The 18,146-nt window shown below is 32.3% G+C and overlaps 1 protein-coding gene across 1 annotated transcript in view; it reads right to left on the bottom strand.

Moving 5' to 3' along the window:
• The window catches only part of LOC139516284 (neuroendocrine convertase 2-like), a 94,767-nt gene that overhangs the window by 69,321 nt on the left and 7,300 nt on the right, over positions 1 to 18,146 (bottom strand). The window contains exons 3-4 of the mRNA XM_071306289.1: positions 2,677 to 2,757; positions 469 to 597 (exon numbers count right to left, since the gene is read on the bottom strand). Of these exons, the coding sequence (XP_071162390.1) occupies positions 469 to 597; positions 2,677 to 2,757 (210 nt within the window). The remainder of the gene's footprint in view (positions 1 to 468; positions 598 to 2,676; positions 2,758 to 18,146) is intronic.

Genomic DNA, 18,146 nt, shown 5'->3' with positions numbered 1-18,146 from the left:
AAGCAAAGGGCGAGCACGCCAATAATAATTCAATTTTCATTGTTACCCCTTACTTGGCTAATAATTCACGAGAAGCCTTGACTATGTTGAGGATGAAATATATTATTTATATATACCTATTAGTAAATACAAGTAAATTGAATATTTAATATAATTAATGGCAATCGTTCTGTATCAGCCATCCGTGATGATATCGATATCAGTCACGGTCTCAAAAGGCTTTATCACACCGAAACAGAAATATGTCTGTTTCAAGTATTATAAAGGTTTATAGAATGACTTTTTTTTTCAAAAAAAAACCATATCAGCCCTCGACCACTGTAATGCCTCTCGGGGATTAAATGCGGTTTCGGCTTGATACAGGTGTGATATAGAAAAAGATATCTGATATTCTTCATTTATATTTTTTGAATTTTTTGCCCTGAGCTATTACTTTTTTTATTCAGAAATGTCATATTTGATACTTACAACATTTGCAGCAAGATCAGGATGGTCTGTTTGTAATCCGTCGTCCAACACTGCAATGACGATACCAGAACCAGAGTAACCTGCTGACCAGGCGTTACTGACTTTCATTGTTGGAGTAACATCGTCATTCTAAAAATGATAATTGCGATTCTTATTTCTTCCACTTTTCGTGCATTTAGAGCTATTTTCTTATGTTTCAGCTTGTTGTTTAAAGGTTTGGTTGTCTTGCTTGCTTTGTCTGTATAAATGTTTGCTCAAGCATTGTAATTAAGATTGACATCTGCAACCAATAGATAGGCGGTGCTTCAGCCTGTATACATTATACTCTGCATTATACTTAACAGCCAACAACATTTAAGTATAGTATATACAAGCTTAAGCCCCGCTTATCTATTGATGACATTTGGGAATCTTTTTTAAGAACGTGTTAACGTTCATTAAATTTCGGATATGATTTTCCGAAAAATAATTTCGGAATATTAAGTGTGATAGAATCTATGTTTAGGCTCACCTAATTAAGTTTCTGCTAAAAACACACTAAAAGGTAAAATAATCGTCATTTAAGAGCAATCACCCTTGTAAAGTGTCTACTATCGCTTTAAGCAAAATTTGACATGTGCAGATCTTGCTGATCATGTTTTGCTATCAAAAGTGTCCAACTTCCTATTATAGTTTTTCAAGATGATAGGCATCAAAACAATAAAAATGGATAGAAATCGTCATTAAAGAGCAATGATCCCTATAAGAAGTCGACTGACGATTAACTGGCCATTAGACTTGTTTTGTGTACAGAGTTTGCAAGACTGTGTCTTTTTGTATGGTTTTATGGCATTGATTCACAGCCATCGAAACCACACGATTTCAATTTAACGGGTTTAGTTCTGCTTATTCAAGTATTAAATTAAATAATCTATCTATTATCTGGATTTAAAGATTTCAAGCAAAACCGCCAACAAATGGTAAAAGTCGTCATTAAAAGGCAATAACTCCAATAAGGAGTCGTCGGATGATTTCGGCAATGTTGGCCTATTGGTAGATTTTGTCTTGCTTATCATTTTTGCTATTTAAAATGTCTATCGACTATTATAGGTTTCAAAATATAATGCATAAACGCTAAATAATTGGTAAAAAAAAAACAAAGGACAACAACAATAAAGAGTCTTCACACAATTTTTGTCATAAATCGTATTAGAAGATCTTGCCGTGTTTATCAGTGTTGTGTTCAAGGTTTCCCTCTATCTTTGAAAGTATTCAAGACAATAGGCATGTGTTTTTTTTTAATTGGTAAAATTCGTCATTTAAGGGCAATGACTACTGTAAGAAGTCGTCTGACAATTTTAATGTTTAAAATAAAGATTTGGTAGATCTCAACAATCTGAATATGTTTAGCCTTGTCATATATTTTTTATCTTATCATGCTTATAGACATTTTTAAAGATAATAGACAACACGTTTGTTTATGTGTTACATATTTGTTTTTCGTTCATTTTTTTTTTACATAAATAAGGCCGTTAGTTTTCTCGTTTGAATTGTTTTACATTGTCTTATCGGGGTCTTTTATAGCTGACTATGCGGTATGGGCTTTGCTCATTGTTGAAGGCCGTACGGTGACCTATAGTTGTTAATGTCTGTGTCATTTTGGTCTTTTGTGGATAGTTGTCTCATTGGCAATCATACCACATCTTTTTATAACACTTGCATTTTATCCCTATGTTCTATTTTAAGCGGGGTCATCGGACACATTTTTTTTTCTAGATACCGGTACCGTAAGATACCCCATTGATGATTGTGGACACACAGAGGGTATATTAATATATTTTTCACCTTTCATTTTTATTGAGAGGACTATTAATGTAATTGTTATTGCATCGTTTTGATACACATAATTCGAAAACAGTAATTGTATATCTCCATTGGTTGAGCCAAATAACCACAGACAGTCATCACACTTTAGAAAAACTGTGTTTTAATTTTTATTAAAGACTCTTTACATGACAGGCAAATATATAATTACAGTTTTACAACCTACATCGTACCAAATACAAATTTGATGATAATATGTATAAATGCCATTGCCATGACTGTTTGGCCTTTGCACTTTTTTCAAAAGACAACAAAAATGCATTTATATCTTAATTTAAAAATTGGTTTTGCGAACAGTTTGCCTGTGATAAGCTCTTCTGCAACATTTGTAATCTAAGAACCTACCAAATACCAAAGATTACTCCATTCTGTATCCACAGTTCTTGGTACTCTTACATGGCCTATTTCTTGTTGAACCCATTTAATCTACAAATAAATATTAACCATTTTTGAAATACAAACGTAGTCATTTCGGAGTACTAGTCCTACTACATGGAAGAATTAATTATATACATTAACCCAATCAAGATCGAACATAACTTTTGTTTGTTCGGGAATCAATGTTACTACGCGAATGGCTGAGTAGTTAATATTGGTCGGATAATGCTTTAAAGAAAAAGGTGGATCATCGGTATATATTTCCTCAGATAGAATTTTCTGATACATGTACTTTGGGAAAATGAAGCTTTTACTATGCTTTTTTTCAAAAATATAATAAAAAGTATGGGTCCCCGTGCTATTTTTCAAGCTACAAGTAGTGCAAAATAGCCCAAATTTGAATAGATTATTCATGAAAAAAACACATTTTTGTGAATAAAAAGAAATCTATGAGATTGAATTTTGAAATAAAATATGAGAAGACAGGTCTTATAAAATGCTTTACGAAAATAAAAAGAAAAAACGGTGTCACTGAACTTCTTTTCTTACTGCAAGTAAAAACAAAAAAAAAATCACTATCATTCCAGTATACAATTTTTACTATAAGAGTTATCTCTCCTTAAACGGCCAAGTTGAAAAATTGATTCTAAAAACAGAAATATTGGTATTTGTTTAAACATTTTAAATAACGCAAAGTAAGGACACAGTATCAGTATTTTAATCAGATTGAAGACATAATAATGTAATACAGCAACGTTGTGAGCAGTGCAGATAAATATGATAACTTAAAGGCTGAATGCACGTAACTGAATGAGGATTTCGGGATACATGTAACAGCATGAATCCGTAGTTATGCGAGATCTCTATTACAGTAGAAAATGAACAATGATGCGGACGTGCAGGCAAGGAATTTCTCTGATCAGTTTACTGCAAAACAATATATTGGAGTCATGTTTTCCCCGAACACATGATTTGTGGAGAGAAAGTCATGTTATTGGAAGTTTTCTAAGTTTTGTAAAACTTATCACATGCACCGACTTTTAGACTTTGAAATGCTGCTCGTATTGGCAATGTGACAGTTTTCTTACATTGTAATCATAATGTAGGAATATATTAATTAAAATAATGTAACTACTTACCTAGTAATTAAATTTTTCTGATTGTATTATCTGATACAACGTTATCTAAGTTAGTAAAAGCTGCAAAATTGGACGATGTATAATTTTTTAGAGAATACGGATGTTTAGTACCACGTTAGCATTTCGTTTGGGGAAACATTCTAATTATAAGCCTACTTGTATGGTAAAATATATAACACGATTCATACATGATAAGCAATAAAATAAACAAAAAATAAGATACAATTTTGGTAAACTAAAGCTAATACAAATTTTGCGTATTGCACAGTATTCATTACTCTTATCGAGTTTTGTTTAGTTACATTATTTTTTTTACTGTAAATGGAAGGGGAGGTCTTTTTAAAAATTTAATACTCTGCCAAAATCTAGTTTGTATTATGCAAAATAAAAAAGGTATGAATTCCTATTTTTTATAATAATTACATTAGATGTTTGTTTCTGATTGGCTAACTGCACATCACTTGTTATTCTTTAAGCAATTGCATCACTCAATAAACTTATCATTCATGATAACACGTGGTTCCGCAATAAAGTTCACAGGTGAATTAAATAAATTGTTTTATAAAATTCGTGCTTTCGTGATCATATCTAGAAAATGTAATTATAAGTATTGAATTCTTCTTTTTGTAACTTCATAGGGTTTGTAAAAGCGTTGACCGTGCGCACATTTTTAGAATGAAGCGCTTCCGCGCTTCATACAAAATGTACTTCGGTCAACGCTTTTATACCCCAATAAAGTTACAAAAAGAAGCATTCAATTCTTTAGTATAAAATGTACAATTTTTGGAGCTGATTTTATAAGAAAAGAAATTTACTTTGAAATCGAAGCACTAAATTGCCAAATACTAGTCTACAATCTTAACGACACTTAAAATGATTTTTAAGTTAATGCTTTTAAGCCAATGTTGTTAAACTTTGCCTGTCCTGTTACTTTTATGTTTCTTTTATGTTATAACAAGTACAGTGGGTAAAAAGTGAATATATATGTTTTTTTGTATTGATGAAACAATAGTAACATGAACGAAAACTCGTAATAGTCGAACGAATATTCACAGTAACAGGAACAAACATTTGCAATAACAGGAACCAACATTCACAGTACAGTAACAAGAACCAACATTCGCAATAACAGGAACCAACATTCACAGTAACAGGAACCAACAATCACAATAACAGGAACCAACTTTCGCAGTAGCAGTAACCAACATTCGCAATAACAGGAACCCACATTCGCAATAACAGGAACCAACATTCGCAATAACAGGAACGGACATCCGCAATAACAGGAACCAACATTCACAGTAACAGGAACGAACATTCACATTAACAGGAACGGACATCCGCAATAACAGGAACCAACATTCACAGTAACAGGAACGAACATTCACATTAACAGGAACGAACATTCACGGTAACAGGAACCAACATTCACGGTTAAAGGACTGAACATTCACATTAGCAGGAACGAACATTCACATTAACAGGAACGAACATTCAAGGTAACAGGGATGAACATTCACAGTGATAGGAACGAACATTCACGGTAACAGGAATGAACATTCACAGTAATAGGAACGAACATTCACAGTAAAATTAAGGAACGAACATTCACAGTAACAGAAACGAATATTCACAGTAACAGGAACGAGAAACCAACATTTGCAGTAACAGGAACGAGGAACGACAATTTGCAGTAACAGGAACAAACAATCACCGTAACAGGAGCGAACATTCACAGAAACAGGAACAAAAAACGAACATTCGTAGTAACAGGAACGAACATTTACAGTAAAAGGGGCGAACATTCACAGAAATACGAACGAACATTTGCAGTAACAGGAACGATCATTCACAGTATTACGAACGAACAATCACAGTAATAGAAACGAACATTCACAGTAACGAAAACAAACATCCATAGTTAACTAACATTCCCAGTAAAAGGAACGAACATTCGCAGAAACAGAAACGAACATTAACAGTAGCAAGAACGAACATTCGCAGTAACAAGAACGAACATTCATAGTAACAGGAACGACCATTCATGCAGTAACAGGAACGAACATTCAACGTAACGAAAACAAACATTCACAGTTATATTAACTAACATTCACAGTAAATGTAACGAACATTCGCAGAAATTGAAACGAACATTAACAGTAACAATAACGAACATTCGCAGTAACAGGAACTAAACTTTGCTATAACAAGAACAAACATTTACAGTAATGGTACCAGTTATGTCCACCCTGTTACCAATCATTTTAAAATTTCATTATCAAAATATGTTTTGCAATACCAACTTTTATTTCAACTGTTTACGTTGTAACGTAAGGTTATATAACTTTATTTTAAACTGTAGATTTTTTCCGTTTTTGTCGATTATTTCAGCAACGTTTCTAATATTCTTGAAGTATATGTTAATTGTTAAACTTTTTCAACTTCGCCCCCATTATGTTACCCTAATTCTACTTGATTGACATCATCAAAAGAGCGTTTAATTTTAAGAAAGGAGAGGTTTTCCGAAGACATTTTTAAAGTAACAGGATGGGCATTCATATTCATGTGTTTGTAATTTTCACTATATAAAATGAGTTATTTTAAAATTTGAATATTGCTAATAAATATAAAATCCCCTTTAACAATATAAAAAGCTATTCTGTATGTAGAAAATATCAAAGAAAATGAAGCACATAAACACAAAGGTCATGCAATTTTCGATATTAATATAATCATATTTCAACTAATCAGAAAAAAAAACATTGATAATAATTTGCATTAGTATAATATTGTTATATATTAATACCTTGCACATGTTGTATACTTTAAACTAAAACAATGAAATTGAAATTTACATATCTATAAATTGACAAAACAATTAAACCGATAATCAAGCAGGTTTTTTGTAATAACCTTATACTAAGAAGTATCGGTCACAGAGCTATTTTTCTAGCAACAGGTTGTGCAAAATTGTCAGTTTTTGTATATATTAAACATAGAAAAAAACATCTTTGTATGAGTAGAAGGAAAACGAAAAAAAGGAAAAGATAGCTCTTATAAATTTGAATCCAAAAAAGAAAAAAGAAAAATTAGTTTTTTTGCTAGAAAAACAAATATATATGATTTCTGCCCATTCCATGGACAAAATAAATTATCTGAGCTACCTCCCCTATATCGCTTAGTTAAAAACAATTGCAATTAAACAATAATTATTATGTATTTGTAATAACAGTCGTTATAATAATATACAAATTATGTATATTTCTTCATGTCACTAAACGTTTTACAAATGAATCGCATTCCTGTCTCACAGTTTTTATATTGTATTAATGATTCAGACCGATTGTTTTCTTCTATTTTACAATGTAAGATGGCGGCAAACAGTCGATTATTTCTTGGGCTTTCTTAAGGGCATCCGATACAGTTTCAAGGGAGTTAACTCTTGGCGCGACGTTAAGCATTTGAATTCCCGCAAAACGTCACTTTTTGCGGGACGTAATGCGTGTCATTTTCCGTAATAAGAAACTTAATGCGGAATTTCCATGCTCCAATTTCTGTTTCTCCCGCATGCTAATTTCGACGCCATTAATATTAGTCAGTGCATTTGATTCTACCAGGATGACAGTCTAATAACATAATAAGAAATAAAACACATTACTGTTTCTTTGAGATCTTCAACAAATATCGTATAGTGAGCAATCTCAAGACGACTGACCCTTTTGGTGTTACTAATATCATGCATGTCAATTAAAATTTTATTATCATTCATCGATTTGGTCCGGATCCGATTTTTTATTACAGCACAGAAAACCAATGATATTTTAAAACTAATACCGAAAATTTATGTACACGAAGAAGTCAATTTCCTTTCTGAACAATTATTCAATTTATTTATGTAAAAAAAATAATGGTATGCCGTTAATACAAACAATGATACAACTTTTATAAGGCCAACTAAAATTAATTAGTAGATTTTCATCCAACTTTTGAAAAAAAATGGGGCGGGTGGGAGGATTTTATTTTTTATTTTTTATTTCATATGAAACTATTTTGTAAGGTTTTATAAATATATAAACGTTATAAAATGGCTTATTTTGCTCATTATTAAAGGCCATAAGATAACCTTGGCTATAGTTCTTAATTTCCATGTTACTTGGTCTCTTTTGAATAGTGTCTGATTGGCAATCAGTCCACATCTTCTTTATTTATACATGTATTATATTTTATTCCAGACATATGCTGCTGCACATAAAATTCAACTTCCAATCTCTTCAGAATTAAACTGACCAAAAGACATCTCAAAGTCACAAAAATAGTCTTCAATATCAGATGATCCATCTCATGTTACAAGATTCAAATCTCATTTCTCTGACAAATATCCAGTGGGAAAATTATCCAACATTTGACCATATCAAAGTGAATGACAATAAAAGCTAAATTCAAATAAAACTATCTGTTTTATTAAACAAAACAAAAATGACATTGAATTGCAATATATTGATACTTATATTACATGAATATATTAAAACAAAGAGTTCAAACATTTTTGTAACAATATTGTATCATTTATAAAAAAAATTGGTTATTTAGGATTAAATTTGTTCCTAGTACGTCTTTCAACAAGTTTGTTACCATTATCTTTACAACCAGTGCATAAAGGATAATATTTTTTGGCTTCATCTTCATCACCTGCCTCAGCAGGTTCAAGCTCATCAGTTCCACAAAAGAAACAAACATCTTCAAAACCAGCAGAATAATACGTTAATTCAATAGTACAGTTACATGTTATGTTTTTTCTTAAGAACACAGTTTTCAAAACATGGGTTTCTTCTTCAAGATCTAATTCATCAAATGAAAAACCACATGTGTACTGAATATCAGTTAAACAATTTGATAGTTGTGTCCTTCTGACACCCCTTACTACCTTTTTGGAGTAAAGAACTCTATGTTTATCACAATCGGAACATAGAACAACCATTTCAACATTTTTAGCGTACTGAGAAGATGGAGAAAATGGTAATCCATGTTCAGATGATGGTTTACCAACGAGTGATGGTCTATACTTCTCTGAAGTTGGCTTTCCATATAACTGATCAAATGATTTATATTTGTCACAATTAAGTGGCTCTGGGTCTGGAAGATGATAAAGTGTTTCAAACATTTCATTACTTAAACGAGGTTTTTTGCAAACATGACATGATGTTTTACCACATTTTTTTACACTAAAAATGTACTGAGCAATTTTACAATGATCATTCAAAAAACTGACAAACAATTTTCTTTTTTTAATATCCTGCTGAGTACTATCTGTAACTTTAATATCCTGGTCTATTTTCAATATTTCTCGTCCGAGATCAAATATTTCACCCTCTGTTGCTGGATTAAATACCTTTAAGTTTTTATCTTTCCATTTGAGCCTAGTTATTACATTTGACAATAAAATACGAACAGGTTCAACCGAGTCTAAAACCTCTTCCTCAATAGTAGGATATTTTTCTGCTAGTTTTCTAATTTCACCTAATGAATTTGCAGAATCTAATTGTTTTTCATAGTGCTCTGTTTTTTCACGCATCAGTCCTAATGACTGGAAACCCAGGTTCAAGATAGACATTATTCTTTCAGCTGGATTTTTCCAGCTATTTTGTGGAGGGGTTCTAGCAACACAAATCATATCAAGATCAAATATAAGAAACAGGCAAATCAAAGACATTTGAACTGAAACATATGTCAATCTATGGTCGGGACCCCCATCGCTGTAAAAAATTAAAATGGGCTTGATCATACCATTTTCTAAAAATGAATTTTTCAAAATTTTAGACATTTCAGTTGCATGTCGCCATGGGGAAGAAGATTGAAATGCTGTTTCTTTTACACCAACAAAAACTTGCCCACCATAAAATGTTTGTTCAATTTCATCTGGAATCTCTGAAAATAAATTTACACTTGGAGTTATTGAAAATTTTGTGAAGTCGTGATCAGCAACCTCAAATTTCTTTCCCATGGCAACAATGACTTGCTTCCCCCTTTCCACAGTTGCAACTGGATATCCAGGCTCCCCAACTTTTAATTTGTGCTTATCATCCATACACACAAAATTACAAAATGGTTTATACATTATTGCAAACTCTTTTTGGTACCTAAAAATAGCAGAAGCATAATGCATATCTACATGAGTCTTTCTAAATTGGCGACTTTGAATCATAAATTTTACTTTCAACTTGCCTGTATATCTATGAGAAGATTGAAAATTGGCATGACGTGGCCAAAATTGCCAACGCAACCATTGCTGTGAAGGGACTAAAATGTTTGGAGCTAATTTAGCTTTAACCTGTTCATAAAGATCTCTAACTGAAAACGCATCTGCCAAATGAGTTATAACATCACCCCCCTTATCAATTTTGTCATGCCGTCTGTCATCTACAGCTAGTTCAAGCTTCTCATTTATATAGTTTTGGCATTCTGAAAGAAATTCATTATACTTTTCGGGTTGACCCCGGTTATTAAGTCTTAAGTCACAAATAAGTTCAGAGTCTTCATTGTCTAAAATTTCACTAATGCGCCTGTCAACCTCTGTCTGTGATGCCGTAAGTGATGCAGACTGGTCCCCAGTCAGACGTCTATAAGCCTCTCTTAGAAACGCAGATTTATTGGAAATTGTGCGACCAAACAAAGAAAGAAATTCACGTCGCATTGCCCGACTGTGATACACCGGGAGTGATTTACGCAAATTGCATGCTATTTGCATGTTCTTAGTAAGTAAATCACTCTCAGATACCATTGGAACTTTCCACAGAAACATCAAGTGTTCTTTTGATCCTGTGTATGTAAATTGACAGCATTTTACAGGTACTATTAGGCCTTTGAAATAGTCATATCTTCTGTTTGGTTCACCAGGACTGTAGTCATTGACCACAATAGGAGCAAAAAAGTCACTATGTATAATAGCAGTATGTAATAAATTGTATCTTGCTTGCTTTGTAGGATTGATATTAGAGACAGGTGCTAAATATTCCCACCTCTCCTTGTCCCCTTGGAAAACTTTTTTCGAAGCACTGCATTCTGTTCTGTACTGCTGCGAAACTAAAAAATCAGCATACTTTTTCAAATTTTGTCCAAATTCTAAAAGAATAGTTTTTATTGGCAACCACTTCTCTCGTTTTAAAAAGCCATTTTCCGTAAGAAGTAAAAGTGCAGTTGAATGACTGCGTAAAATGTTTTCTTGAAGACTAGTTGAATCAATTTTCTTTCTCTTTCTTAATTCAGGTTTATAGTACCCATTAAAATGAGTCAGTGCTTCGGGAATATCACATGCTCGGCTAGCTAATGTGTGGTGGTTACCGTCCACATACCACAAAATGTCTGTTAACGTATTAACCAAATTCACCCCAAGACTGTCTTTGTTAGTTGACAAAAAGCCCACATTTTGTGCCCTTAGCCACTCAATTATATCATTAAATAATTTGTTCTTTTGGTTAAGTTCATGTTTTATGTTAGGCAGATGATTAGCTTTATTTGCCCCCTGCATTAATATAGTAAAAGCATCAGCTTTAGCATTGTTTTCACAGTTTTCATTTACATCTTTATTAACTCTGTATTCTATGTAGGGGCCAAGGCAAGGAACCGCGTCGCACAACTTTGTGCTAGGATCGATTTCCGTATTCAATTCACTTTTTTTGGTTCCAATATGTGCCGTTATTCTAGAGTTTTGAATTTCGTTCACAGGCGATTTATTGTCCAGATTTCCAGACGCGAACTCGTTATACAAATCAAAAATGGTTTTTTCATCACTGAAATTCGTAGCATACCACGCTTTCTTTTCGTTTACACCGCATTTTACTCTAAGAATCACGAAAACCATGTTGAATATTGTTACCGGAAGTTAACAAAACGAAGTTTTCGACACGGATATCGGTAACGGAAATGAACAAAATCCGGAAATCGTAAATTTTGAAAAATAAAAAAAATCGGGGCGGCACGATTTTTGAGGGGCGGGCGGGGATGAAAATCTATCAATTAATTTTAATTGGCCTAAAAGAACAAAGTTTCTATTTCCTCCACGTTGCACGTAGTTTATCTAAAAAAAGGCAATAGCAAACAATATGTTTATACACCCGTAAAAATTTTGACGGGACATAATGGTATAAAAATGCCCGCGTCCGTCTGTCCGTCGTAAATATGGTACAGCATATTATCATTAAACTGACTATAGCTCAAAACTTTACACACTTCTTGAATATATAATTCTGAAGAATTTGTATATACTTTTGAGAATGATTCAGAATTTGATTTTAGAGTTATTGAGTTTATGACAAAAAGGGGGTAGGGGTTCACATGTCGCGCCGTATCTCAGAAACTATCTATAATTATTGCATAAAACTTCACATACTTTTTAGTTAAATTATTCTTAAGATCTGTATACTTTGGCGATGATTCTTTAATTCATTTTTGAGTTCTTGAATTTTTATTGAGCTTCAATTTGGGGATCATATAAAACATGTTGTGATATATAAACTTCCTATTGAGCAAGAATAATGAATGAGTCAGGATATACCTAGCATGACTTCCCGTACAACCCCCGTGTTATTTTAAAAACATATATTATGTTGGGTTTTTGTTCATAAGACGAAGGGCGTATCATGCGCTCGAAGCACAGCTGTTTATTTTTTTCTTTATTTTTTTTATAGATATATTAGAGAAATGACGGAATGACAGAAAATATATAATGCAATTTTCAATATAATTAATATTTCCAAATGGCATAACTCTTTTAAAGAATTGATATGCACTGATTTTCGAACGTGTCCATACGATATCAGTTTTATAGAAAGTTGGCAAGAATTGTACACTTGAATAATATAATTAACCAGAAGTCCTGAAGGACAGACAGGGGAATGGACATGCGGTATTTTATGTACGCGTTGTGGTGAAAAAAATATATAGTTATTTACCAATAAAATTACGCTATGAGAGAATGATTTTAATCGCAACTAATCGTAATATATCCAGTCCTCTCGCTATTAATTCAATCGTTTTTTAGCCAAATCAAAAATATCAAAATTATAGTTTCTCTGTCTGGACAAAAGCATCCATTAGCAAATTGAAGATTCCCCTTTTGTAAGATTTTGCTTCTGTTTTCTGACCACATAAAACAGAAGATGTGGTATAATTGCCAATTAGACAACTCTCAACAAGAGACAAACATGACACAGAAATTAACAACTATAGGTCACTGTACGGTCTTCAACAATGAGCAAAGCCCATACCGCATAGTCAGCTATAAAAGGTCCCGAAATGACAAGGTAAAACAACTCAAACGAGAAAAGTAACGGCATAATTTATGTGCTGCAATTTATGTACAAAAAAAGAGGTTCCGTTTGCAGGAGAATGCTGAGTTCACACGTAATTCGAATTAGTTTAATTCGCATTCGAAATGTTTTACGTCCTAGCGTAAATTCTAATTCAAATTGCAATGCGCGTCAAAGGAGTAGGTCCGGTAAGGACCGATTTCGGCCTCAATTTTCAGGTTCATCTAACGAAAGATTTTAGACACTTTCTAAACACTTAAGTGTCTATTTCAATTGATTCAATTAGTTTATGTGAATGATTTTAACTTATTAAGTCATTAAAAACGCTCCGATTCAAGCTTAATTATGAAAAATCTATCAAATATGCCAAAAATCGTCACTTTTCAGATGGTTTTTGTCAAAAATGAAAGTGGCCGCATCCGTGTTCATCCTCAACCTTTATATACATTATGTATTATCATCAAATACAACTTACATTTCAATATTATGAATGAACACGAATGCGGCCACTTTCATTTGAGACGGAAACCGTCTAAAATTTAACTAAAATGCTACAATTGTGAAGATTTCAGTAATTTAGCATGACTTAATAATGCTATTACCCGATATATGTGCATTGTATTGTCAAAAACAGCCCATATTTATGTAGCAGAAGCATTCTACTTTTCAATAGATATCTAAACGATTACATTTTCACAATTTTCTAAAACTGCTATATTTTGGGGCCAAAAAGGGGTCTTACTGAACCTACTCCTTTGATTACTGTCCAATCGACGCTAACTTTTTTAAAATTCGTATCAACAAAAACGGATTTTCTCAGTGATAAAAACGTAAAATAAAGGATATTAAGAAGTATTTGTAATGAAACAGCAGCCAACCAAACAAAACAAAACAAAGAACAACATCTAGAGGTCATCATACAATATGAAATAATATACGAGTGTGTACAGTAAATGTACCTGTATGTCATGTTCTAAATTGCCGAGTCTTTAACTGTTGAAAGCCGTAAAAATTATCAACAGTCCGTAATAACTTTTCTTGAGATGTTTCTCACTTAGACCACAAACACAGAGAGGTATTTGTTATTCACATGATTTTACTTCCGAAAACAATGTTACCAATTTATAGATAGTACTTTACAAGCAATATTTATACATCTGAAAAATGTCGCCGGTAATTTGAAGCGATAACGTCGAAATTGTCTGCCAGCGACGTCGTGCACTTTAGCGCTAACGTTGAGGTTACAAAGGGGTGACGCAATTTTTTTAGGATAAATCGCGATTATCATGGAATCCAGCACGGTGACCTATATTTTTTATTTGAGATTTGGCGAAAGCATGAAAAAATGCAGTTTATGCAGAAAAATGATAAAAATGACATTTTCAGAAACAGTTTTTTTCCCATTTTTTTAGGTTTAGAAAAATACCACTTTGACCATCTGGTCCGCAATATCAAGCAAGCCTTGAATACTTTTATAGTTATTCGTGTAGTGATTTATTTTTTTTCTTTATTGCCACTTATCACAGCTTCAGATTGAACCCGATCTTAATAATTTACGACGAAGAATATCTGCTCCAAAAATTTTATAACATTGCCTAATTTTTTTACAAAATTGCACAAATCCCCAATTTTCAGCCTCAATTTTCTCGAAAACAAGCACGGTGACCTATGTTTTATTTTGTGTTTTATTTTATAACTCGCCTACAACATATTTCAAAATTATAAAAATGACATTATATCGAGAAACTGTATCGGATGCCCTTAAAGTACAAATGGAGGGTTTCGTATCGTTGAGTTGCAAGTTGCGAGTTGAAAAGGCCGAGTTGCGAGTTACAAAAGTCAAGTTGCGAGTTACGAAGGTCGAGTTGCGAGTTACAAAAATATTTTATTCTTGTTTGGTTTGTATACAGTTTTTCAGATACTTTAAGAAATACGTGAACTATATTTGGTTTATGGAATGATTGTAAGGTATATATATATATATATATATATATATATATATATGTCTGGCATGTTTCACCTGACCTTGACCATATTTTCATGGTTCATGGTTCATTGGTCAATGTTGAGTTTCTCTGAATTGTTCTGTTTTTCAAATACTGTTCAAATAACTAACAACTTTTTAAAACTGCACTTTTTTCATATTAATGTAAAAATGTTTTGACGTTTTATACAGACAATTGAAACTTTATTTAATCAATTTCCCACCTACTGCACAATGAGTTTCGTGTATAAAAAAAGTTAAAAGACTTATATTTGTCATCTTTGATTCATGTTATTCCTAAATTAACTTGGTATGATAGAAGTTACATACTCCAAAACTGCGTCTTTTGTCTCTTTTACAAAAGCATTTTTGACAGCTACATGTATAGAATAAAGAATGGAAACTGGGAATGTGTCAAAGAGACAATTACCCAACCAAAATATACAAGTCAACCCAAGGCTACCAATGGTTCTTCAACACAACGAGAAATCCCACACCCAGAGGCAGCCCCGAGCAGGCTTCGAAACACCAATGTACACTAGGTCAAGACAATGGACGCCATTCTATGCTCCGAAACATATAGATGAACCAAAATTAAAAAATATACATTTTTTTACACGAGACTCAGATGAAGTTCAAACAACAAAAAGAATCAACAATACTGTATACAATTCAATAAGCAATCATCATTCAAAAATGTTAAAGAGATACACCAAAAAATTAAAATATTTTTCCCCATTTTCACGCAACTCGACTTTTGTAACTCGCATCTCGACTTTCATAATTTGCAACTCGACTTTCGTAACTCGCAACTCGACTTTTGTAACTCTCAACTCGACTTTTGTAACTCGCAACTCGACTTTCATAACTCGCAACTCGACTTTCGTTACTCTCAACTCGATACTCGACAACAAGTGAATCTCGTACAATGAAAGTACAACGTTTTACGTTAATTGGTGTTTTTTCAACCCGGTCATCTATACTGTTAATCGAAAAGACCTCATTTTGTGTGTCGCTTCTTCTTCTTCCCTTATAAATTAATCACCATAACTCTGTGTCATATAGGTACAACTGTACCATGCATAGTCGCATTTGTCATCCATTCTTATGGCTATTCAATGTGGGTTATTTTGGGAGAAAAACGAAAATAAAGGCGTCCGAATATTGATTCCGTATTCAAACCGACTTTTAAGTCAGATGTGACTTCCGGTTTTAAAATTGAGATCCAAACGTATGCTAGAATATAAAAATGAAAAATAAATAAGCCAATCAGGGTGTTGTTCATATCGTGGTTTTTAAATCGTAAGAACCACTACTATTATACCTCGGTTTAAACTTGCTCATAATTTTCATTATTACTCGGACGGGGACAGTACAATCATTTTAGAGTTTCTCTGCATGTATACTATGATTAATATACTACTAAAGTATATAGAGACTGTCTATATAATATAGCAGTGATCGCCTTGGAGAAGAAACTTAGAATTAATAGTTAATAGAAAATTAAATACACTTTAATATTTAATATATAGATACGAATGTTCATAGTATACAGAAACGCGAAAATAATGGAATATAACAGAAAACAAAATAATAACGGACTTTGAAAAAAAGAGAGAGGGCTTAAAAATATTGCCCTGTCTCCATGTATATATGTAAAGTGAATTTGTATAATCAGGGATTATGTAGAATCTCTGATTTTTCAGGGAATATGTAGAATCACTAACATCATTAGTAATTATATATAATCCCTGAAAATGACCAGTGATTTTACATAATCACTGAAAACTTTAACTATTATTCCACAAATTCCCTAATATAATTTCAGGAAATATGAATAATTTAAGGATCGTTTGTTTGATAATAAAAATATAGACAAATTATGATTTTTGACTTTCATATTCCTTGCCAAATGAAATAATTTTGCTTTTAAACACAGAGGATGATCTTAAAGATATAACCAACACAGGGTTTCGAGATAAATTTGAAGACTTCAAAATTAATAATATTAAGCTTCCCTCTTTTTAGCGATAACTTTACATGTAGTGTTTGTTTATTAAAAGCCAGCATTAAATAGATATTCATGTTCTATTTGTAAATCCAAGGAGCATGTTAGTTGTGGTACATGTAAAACAAATGGTGAAGAAGATTATGAACATCTGTTTTTTTTGTTTTTGTTCAAAGTTTATCAGGTCAAGATCTATCTGCCCTGAAATTTTCAGACAAAACAGACAACCAGTTGTTGGGTTGCTGCCCCAGAATTAGTAATTTTAAGGAAATTTTGCAGTTTTTATTGGTTATTATCTTGAACATTATAATAGATAGAGATAAACTGTAAACAGCAATAATGTTCAGCAAAGTAAGATCTATACAAATAAGTCAAACATGACCAAAATTGTCAGTTTACCCCTTGAGGATTTATTGCCCTTTATAGTAATTTTTTAACAATTTTCATAAATTTTTGTACTTTTTTGTAAATTTTTAGAATATATTTTCCACTGTAATTACTGGGCCAAGTTCATTATAGATAGAGATAATTGTAGCAACAAGAATGTACAGTAAAGTAAGATCTACAAACACATCACGATCACCAAAACACAATTTCGTCATGAATTTATCTGTGTCCATTGTTTAATATGCACCAAGGTGAGCGACACAGGCTCTTGGGATCCTCTAGTTTGGGGGGTACCTATACAGATGTTTTTAATGAACACTTTATTTCCCTTGGGCGGGTCATAATATCTGATTCAATATGTGAAGGAAAGTGTTTTTTTTTTAAATATGGATATTGTGGTAAAAACAGATATGAAGCATTTTATTTTAATATATTGTGTTTAACATTTTAAGATATTGTGCCTAACATTTTCAAAATTGGGGTTATCATTTTGATATTTTGCTCTTAACATTTTACAATTTATGTTTATACAGTGTAATGCTGTTTTAATATGATTTTATAGCATAAATTAATTGACTTTTATTCATTTTCTTTATAAATAGACTATTTCTTCA

The sequence above is a fragment of the Mytilus edulis genome, chromosome 3 (genome assembly GCF_963676685.1).
Source record: "Mytilus edulis chromosome 3, xbMytEdul2.2, whole genome shotgun sequence".
Taxonomy (NCBI): domain Eukaryota; kingdom Metazoa; phylum Mollusca; class Bivalvia; order Mytilida; family Mytilidae; genus Mytilus; species Mytilus edulis.
This window is presented reverse-complemented; position numbering and strand designations above follow the sequence as displayed.